Genomic DNA, 8,823 nt, shown 5'->3' on the forward strand with positions numbered 1-8,823 from the left:
GAACTTGCTGTTTCAAAGCGTTGCCACGTTTGCATTTATCCATGCTTAATGTTTAACTGTTTCCCAGCAGTCCAAATGGGTCTTTAAGGAAGTTCTGCATTTATAATCCACTTCTAAATAAAACCTCTGAGTCTTATCTGTTTAATATCTGAGCAAACTGGAAAAACCCAGAGTTCAGGCTTTCCTCCTCCAGCTTCCTGGCAAAGATTTACCCTCAGGGGTCAAAGGTTGATGGAGGAGGAAATCTGATCATTTGTTTTCATGGTTAAAAAGTCAGATTATTTATTTATTTTTTATTTTTTTACAAAATATCACTTTAAACACGTCTTTCCATTTTGAAACAGTGGACACAGACAAGCTTCACTTTTAATTGTAGTTTTGTAAACAAAGATGTATCAAAAGTCACAATCAGTCACATTATACACATTTGTCATTGGCACATGTGGATCCCATCCAGCAAAGTTCGCATTTCCACACTGGCTCAGTAAATGTGCTGAGCCGTTTGGCCTGGACTTCAGGGTTCTACATCGGTACCAAACAGAACCAGTCAGATGTTCTTATCTCAGAATACAAGCTCGGGGCAAAGTGCAAATGTGTCAAAGTTTTATCTACTCCTTGGCGATGCAGCCATTAAAATGCAACATTTCCCTTTTAAAAAAGGGAAATGTTGACAGAAATGGAGCTGTAAAGTCTGAGTGAATCAGTGAAAAGCCCTTCAGTCATCACTGCAGGGGAACCAGGTCCGGTCCCAGCTACAGCATCAGAGGCAGCAGAATGCAACTCTTCAAAAGAACGTGTTCTGTAAGTTGAGCTGCTCATCCTTTCAGGCCGGACCTGCTTATCGACGGGCCAATGGTTGTGGTGGTGGTTGCCGTGGTGCTGATGTGGGGTCCGTTTCTCATGCAGCGCATGTTTCCGGTGGTGAACACACACTGCAGAGGCCACAGCACCACTATGACCAGCAGCACCATGAGCACCACGAACAGCACCATCCTCTTCCAGTCTGCCAGTCGGCCCATCAGACCCGAGCTCCGGCGCCTGGACTGGACCGGAGCGTCCGCTGACTTACTGGCCCCGATGTCGATGCAGATGCAGAAGGCCGTGGGGCTGTCAGGCGCTCCGGATAGGGCGTCCTGTCTGGAGGTCTTGTAGCACAGCTTCTCCCCCTCCAGCCACACGGGCTCCTCCTGCTGCTGGTGGCTGGGCAGTTTGCAGAGGACCTCCCGGCTGGTGGCCAGGGCGGGGGGGCCGTCTTCTGGCAGCATAGTGGGATGGCGGCAGAAGGGGCAAGAGAGGCGTGTGCTGCCAGCGCCCTCGTCCTGATCGGTCAGGGAGACGGCCATGAGGCGGGACAGGCATTCCAGGCAAAAGGTGTGGGTGCACTCCAGCAGCTTGGGTGTTTTGAAGACGTTGTCGTAGGTGTTGTAGCAGATGGAGCACTCAGGCTGGCTGGCCACCGATATCTTCTTCTGCAGCTCACCTGGAACTTCATGCCCAAGAATCTGCATGTGCCAGATCTGTGGAGTGTTTTCTCCCATCGTGCAAGATGTAAAGATTCCTCTCTTTGTCAAAGTCGTCTCTTTGACACTTTGGTCTTTATTGCTCTGTGAATTCTCTCTTTATTTAAAGAGAGAATAAAGAGGAGAGATGTGTTATATTGTAAAATCTGTTTTTCATCCAACTCAACCAAAGCAGATTTTATACAAGCTACAGCTGTTTGAACCCTGAGTTATTTTTACCTTCCCCTCTCAGTGCACACACATACTATGAAGCTGATCGGATTTTGCTCTGCAAGGTCAGTAATTCAGTCAGGATGAGGCGAATCGGGTCAAACGTGATGAGTAATGTCAATTTACTCGGTCATCAGGCAAAAACCAACAGTAAAAACAGCAAAGAGTAAAAACGTGAGTCAACATTTGCTACGTGGGCATCTGCTCAGGTACAGCATAGGCTTTAACTAGGACACAGTAAAATTGGAATGATGTGGTGAAATGAGGCCATTTTGGTAATAATGGGAGCAGCAGAGATTTGAACCAGATGAAGTTAACGGATTGACTTATGAGGCAGAACAACCAGGAGAGAATTACAGTAATCAATTTGAGAAATAACCAGAATATTTACTAGAATGGAAGCAGGGAGAGGGACGGACGAAGTCGGTAAATATTACAGAAGTGGAAGTGTGCAGACCAAATAATACTATTAATGTGAGAGTGAAAAGAGAGAGTACTGTTAAGAATAAGAACTGGATAGACCAGAGAACTGTGAGGGAAAAGTTGTTGACTTTAGATTTAGTGCCAATGAGTAAAAACTCGGTTTTATCACTGTTTAGTTTGGGGAAGTTTGATGCAAACCAGGATTTTATTTCATTTAAACAGGAAGTGAGGGAGGGAAGAATAAAAGAGTGGATAAAAAGAACTGGGTGTAGTCGGCACAACAGTGGAAGTGGATATTTAATTTACGGGGCAGAAGGTAGATGATGAAAAGGTCCAAAGGAAATGTTCTAGGTCTAAGGTTTAGTTTAGTTTAGTTTAGTTTAGTTTGGATCCATGTTTGGCTGCACTAATGCTGCTGCTGTTTGGATGCTACTCCATATTACAGTAATTGCATCAATAAAAAACTTTGTAGAAATGAAATAAAAAATAAAAACACATGGAAATTAACTCGGCAGGATACATGTAATTTCAGGTTAAACACATAATTAACTGGTGTAACCTCCTGAGACCCAGAGAAAAAAAAGTTTTTGAATTTTTTTTTTACACTACATGACTCTTTGGAGTGAAAAAACATCACTACAATTGAAAAAATTTCAAAACATGTTTTTATTTATTTTTTAGAGTATGTCCTTTGGAGAGGACATCGGGACTCTCTTGTGGCAAATATGAACACATTTCGAGGCCCAGGATGTCCTCTCTAAGGACCAACAGGATTTAACACAGTGGCGTGTATGGTTTCAGAGTTATGAACAAAAAACCTATGTGCTCCACAGAGGACAAAAATGTATTGCTGGGTCTCAGTCCACAACCAGGATTTACATTGTTTACTATTTACTAAAATATTGTTTTAAAATTCTCATCGAACAACAGTTCTTTCCTGTAAACTGGATCTCTTTTTAATAGCATGCCTTCTAAAATAAGTTGTATTTTGGCTAGATAATATATTTTGAAATATATATTATACTAGAACATTCTAGTATAAACAATATTTCTGAAAGACACAATAGTGAGTAACTTAATTTATATTTAACAGAAAACCATTCTGACACGCATTTATCTGACCCTTTTAGAAAAGTTAATTAGAATCTGATATGTTCTGTTTTGGATGATGTGAAGATTATTAATAAAAAATAATGTTTTGTTTAGTAAGTTCACTAAGCCCACTAGACCAGGGAATTCACATGAATTCACATAGGCAGGGAATTCACATGAGTCAGAGTTAAGGTTTGGGTTATGTTTCTTACAGCATCTGAAGTACTTCATCTGACAATCACCCTCTATGATGCTGCAGCATCTGTGAATAATGTGTTTTCCCATGAAAAATAATGGCAGCAGTTTGACAGAGGCACAAGCAGAGGGCGCTGGTTACACCGTCATACAGGTCATGAACCTTTTTATGCTACATTCACAAACTTTCACGTATTTTATTAAGATTTTATATTTTAGACCAACAGAAAGTAGAGCGTCATGAAAATGATCAGAAAAATTATCACTGGATTCAAGATCAACAAAACATTATTTTTATTGCATTAATTTTTAGTTCTTTATATTAAATAAAATCCAGTTCCACCAACTGCCTTCAGAAGTTACCTAATAGGTAAAAATGTGTAGTTTAAGCTGAGTTTTAATGCAGCTGTTCTGTTTGTCCTGAACTGCTCTGTTCTGAAGAGCCCAAACATCACACACATCACGGGGTGTGTGTGTGTGGGTGGGTGTGTGTATGTGTGTGAACATCGCAGGAACACAGGTGTTCTTGTGGCGCTGCCCTCAGGCCTGGTCCTGCTCGGCTCTCCCAGGCACAGAGGCTCCGCTTGTTCTCCAGCTAACGGCTTCGTCTGCCCTTGACATTCCTGCTGCTCTCCCTCTTTATTCCTGAAGCTGGTCGTGCTTCTCAGGGATTAGGACAGATTTTTCTGTGTAATTGTAATGACATCTCATCAGATTCTCTGAAGTTCAGTTCTAAGGTGGGGTCTCTTTTCCTGTGGTAAATGATGAAGCAAAATCTGTTTCCTGAATAATATTTAACTTATTAAGTTAAGTAAATGTAATTAACGGTTCTATAAATAAATGAGATTGTACCACTGCAAATGGATTTGGACTGAAACTAAGAAAATATTTCTAGCTTCAGGAACCTTCAAGTTCCTTAACATGAAATATTGTATATTTTTCATTATACAATATTGTGGCTTTTTAAACACCCACTAACAGATTTCTGCTGCTAATATTATGTGCTATCTAATCACATTTCTACGTATATTTTTTACACACAAAATATTTAAATATATCTTAGTTGTAATAGGTGAGTTTGTGTGACATGTAAACAGATTTAAAAACCCACCATTAATACCTTTAATTAAAATCTACAGTGCTGGCCTCAGCTTTTAGCCCTTAGCTCAATGTGACCTGACAGTAACTTAGTAACCACATCACCCACTTTGTTAAAGGTTTACACTTTTTTATCTTGTGGTCAGTGAAGAGGAACACAACAGAAATAAATTCCCTGTTTGTAAATAGTTTCAACATCTGAAACTATAGAAAACTGAAGAATGGTGAGTCTGATCCAAGATTTGGTTAAATAGGGAATAATTGTCTCAAAGAAACATTTTGCATTAAAAGTAATGTTTCTCTGTCCTCCCTCAGCATGGATGTCCAAAACAACCAGAACAAAAAATGAATTATTTTATATAATCATTTGTTTTTCATTATTTTATGTATCCCATCAGGAATTATTTCTCAGTCTCAGCTGGAATGAGCCTCAATGACAGTTTGGTTAATTTTTTGGTCCACTGCCAAAGAACTATGAAATAATTTTAAAAAATAAAATACTTGTTCTCAAATTGTAATTTATGATTTTCCATTTTATTTCTTAAGTTAAAAGAATAATAAATGAATAAATATTGTTAAATATTTCTGATTTCATCTATTTTTATCCGGTTTGAATTAAAAATGATTGCTTTATTTGGAACCTCAACATTATTTTAGGCATTTTAGATAAAATGTCTCGGTGTGGTTTGAATGTCTTTTTACACAACAAACAGTTTGATGTAAAAACCCCAATCAGGTTGTGATCTTAACTGTTTAAAAGAATCTGGAGTTGCTGCTAAAAATGCCTCCCAGACTGATAACTCCTCAGTCAAACATTAACTGAGTTTCTGCTCAATCCAAAACATAAACTTCAAACTCTGGGTGGGTTTCTCTGCTGCTGGCTCCGTTCACTCATCTGTTTTTCCTCCCTGTCCCACTGACCTGTTTGAAAACCAATCCCAGCTTAGTTGGATACCAGTCAAGGTTGTTTTATTTGTTTGTTTTTTTTAGCAAGCCTCATTCAGACTTCTGCAACTTCTTTGTGTTTGCTCCAACTGCCTGTTTCTGTATATCCTGTAAATTCAACTGTCATGCTCAATGCAGCACTACCTGTTCTCAGTTTGCACAGCAAATGAAACCTGATCTACCTGACGTCTTCAGAGTGAGGGGGTGGACCCGTTCAGATGCAGAGAGCTGAATGTCAGGTGGGCTGTGGCAGAAGCAGATGGGAGCGAGTGTAAACAAGAAAGACAATGCGGTCGAACAAACGCAGAGACACCAGAGTCCAACATGCAGACCATGAGTCTGCTATGAGGGCTCAGAGTTCATTCTGTTTGATAATTCAGCTATAAAAGTCAAGAACACTCAGTATTGATAAGGTGCTTAAAAACAAACTAACTCATTGCGTGTTAACACAGCATAAGGAGTGTTCCTCCTGAGTCAATGTCATAAAAACAAAAGATTTAGATCTGCAGAAGTCCAGTTTACCTGTTAGAGGATGAAGATCCCCTGTTGATCCGTCACCCAGCCTGGCTCAGCTCACTTCCACTCCACATGGGAACAGTTTATGGGCTGGATTCAGAAACCTCTGCTCAGGTTGCTCCTACTGGTGTGATGTTGTTCTGCGGTTCTGTCTGAGCAAGACAGCGGGCATTCAGTGCTGAAGGCTGATCCTCCTTCCTCCTCAGTCTGTTGCCCTGTTCTGTCAGCTCCCTTTTTAGCCCTCTATGCAAATGGAAAGACTTGGCCTTGGGGTGGCGCCTGCAGTGGAGGAGGAGGAGAAGGAAGAGGAGTTAGGACTAAGTAGAGCTGTACTGATTTCCCTCCACTAAACACTCCTCCCATGTTTATACTGTTATAGTTCCACCTTTCATCCATACTGGAATAACTCAGTACAACCCTGGAGAAAATAGAAATCCTTCAGGTGTCAGCTACATTTATTTTAGACAGAACCAGATCCAAACCAGATCCAAGCCAGATCAGAACCGATGGCCATTCACACCCAAACTCACCAGATTCTCAGAATGTGGCAGAATGTGGCAAAGTCAAACTTTTATTGGAGCCAAGTTAAAGACGTTCCCAGTGATGGATATTTTATATCACCATAAAATGATAAAACAAGGGTGGGTTATAAATATGGATTTACACAACGGAATTTCATAAACTACAAAAGTTTTAAAAAGTGGCATGTTAAAAAAAGAAGCTAATTCCTCTTTGTTTTTGTTTGAGCTGATGACATCACGAGAGGCACAAGGACAGAGCCAATCAGTTGGCTGCAGTAGCAGTAGCAGGTTTTCACACATTTCAAAATAAATTAAATAAATTAATGGTACAGTAGCAGCCAGTTTAAATCTTTAGGCACCAGTCTAACTTTACCAGTTAGCTTAAGAAGCTAACACTAACTTCTTTTACAAAAGAGCCAACTGGAGAATAAACTGAATGCTTTTAATGATGATCAATCTCTTTAAAGAATAATTTATTCTTCTTTTGGTTTGGTAACCTCCTCCTGGTAAATAAAAAAAAGGTTTAGGAGAAAAGTTAAGGTCCTTAATGTGGCTTTAAGAGACTTAACTCAAGGCGTGAAGGTGAACAAAAGGTCACAAAGAAGCAAGATTCATCTGAAAGCCCCTGAGATCAGACAACAACCAGGTTTACTGACCTCCAAAGAGCAAAATATACCAGAACCTATTTATTTCATTCCTTCAGCTGTTGGGTTTTTGAATTGCGCTGTTTGAGTCCTGACATTCCTCTGTATTGACGGTGTTATTGTTGTGGTATGAATTTTGTCGACTTTACTCTAATGAGTTGCTCTAAAGTAAATCAAATCAGACCAAAAGAGTTGCAATGGTTTGGGAGTTTGAGCCAGAGGTGGCTGTTTCCTGGCAGTTTTTAGAAACGTCTCTGTTTTATTGTAACCAAATGTTGCTTTCTGAATTACATTTCAAACTTTCTGCTTCACACACGGAAACAGATTTGAAGAAGCAATTTGTATGAGCCTGACTAAATAAAAATACCAAAACAGTAAAATAAGTAGAGCCATGTGATGCCAGCTTGCTTTAGTAGAGTAGATTTATATTTATTAAATATAATTTTACTCGCCAAACAGAGCAGAATTTATCCATGATATTCTGTAGGGAACCAGGTCCAAACTGAGGATCAGTGACTACCAGCTGTTTTTGTTACATTTCGTCACAGTGAAACTTTTTTCAAGTTCATAATGGCTGAAAATCAATACTGATTGATTGATTATTGATTAGTTTTTTGCTTTAAATGTCTGAAATACTGGTAGTGTGACTTTCCATGTTTTATCCACAGTTTTCTCTCCAGCCTTTTGTTTCTTAATTTTTAAGCAGTTATGAATCATGGTGGTGAAACATGAAACTGCTGCAAGTTGTTGCTGCCAACCTAGCTTAGGTTGAGACCTAAGCACCTAGTGAGAGGTTGAGTGGATAATGCCTTTCCTCTGCCTACATCCCAGAATGCTGTGAGGTTCTGGATCAGAGTTCAGTGAATATTCTGAACTCTAACAGATGCTGCTGCTGAACTGTCTTCACACAGGAGCTGTGACAGCGACCACCTGATTCCTTCACTGTTTCTGACCACAGCTAGCCTCACTGAGAGGCGACTCTCAGTGAGGCTGCTTTTTGAGTCAGCATCCCGTAAGAATGATTAGAAAGTATTTTGGAAATAAAAGCAGCACCACAGTCAGGTTATCAAATAAATGTGTTTGTCTTTTATGTTTTAATTTAATTTAATTTTGGGTCCATGCTAGTGACTAATGCCTGTGTAGGGATAGCATGTCCGTTCAGTAACAGCTGCCTAACCGACCTGGTTATTTAGTAACCCGAACACAAATACTGCTCACCTGAGCACAGTCATTTATTGGCCGTTCTGTTGTGCACACTCAGACTGGGAAGGACTGAGAAATGGGACTAAACGATAAGTGGTCTTATTCCGTTTCCTTGAATGCCCGACAATAAAACATATCAAAGTTTAAGTAGGTGAGTTTCTGAAGCGGAGCGTTATCTTTCTGGGCCGGGCCGGGCCGGGCCGGAGCACGTGAAGCTGTGGCCATAAAACGACCCAATGTTTTATTGTCTTCTTACTTGAACTGACAGAAAGATGATAGTTTCAGGGCACATAGGGGAAAGTCCAGGAAAATAATAAACACAATGTTACATTTGTGCCAACACACTTGCTCGCTGTGTTGGCATATTTTGGTCCGAGTTCTGATAATCAAACTTGATCTGAAATGTGTGGAATGCGAAGAGCCCCTCAAACTTTTTCATATTTTCACATCACAATT

At 40.1% G+C, this 8,823-nt stretch overlaps 1 protein-coding gene across 2 annotated transcripts; it reads right to left on the reverse strand.

The window, feature by feature from the left end:
• Positions 1–296: 296 nt before the first annotated feature.
• LOC102223073 (RING finger protein 223-like) lies at positions 297–6,282 on the reverse strand. Of its 2 annotated transcripts, XM_023339283.1 has the most exons (3): positions 6,006–6,282; positions 5,666–5,727; positions 297–1,617 (listed from the first exon to the last, which is right to left on the reverse strand). In XM_023339283.1, the coding sequence occupies exon 3, from the start codon at positions 1,536–1,538 to the stop codon at positions 816–818; it is 723 nt and encodes a 240-aa protein (XP_023195051.1). In that variant the 5' UTR covers positions 1,539–1,617; positions 5,666–5,727; positions 6,006–6,282; the 3' UTR covers positions 297–815. The 2 variants fall into 2 exon arrangements, with proteins under 2 accessions (XP_023195051.1, XP_005813361.1); XM_005813304.2 differs by lacking the exon at positions 5,666–5,727.
• Between the last annotated feature and the right edge of the window lie 2,541 nt (positions 6,283–8,823).

The sequence above is a fragment of the Xiphophorus maculatus genome, chromosome 1 (assembly GCF_002775205.1).
Source record: "Xiphophorus maculatus strain JP 163 A chromosome 1, X_maculatus-5.0-male, whole genome shotgun sequence".
Lineage (NCBI taxonomy): Eukaryota > Metazoa > Chordata > Actinopteri > Cyprinodontiformes > Poeciliidae > Xiphophorus > Xiphophorus maculatus.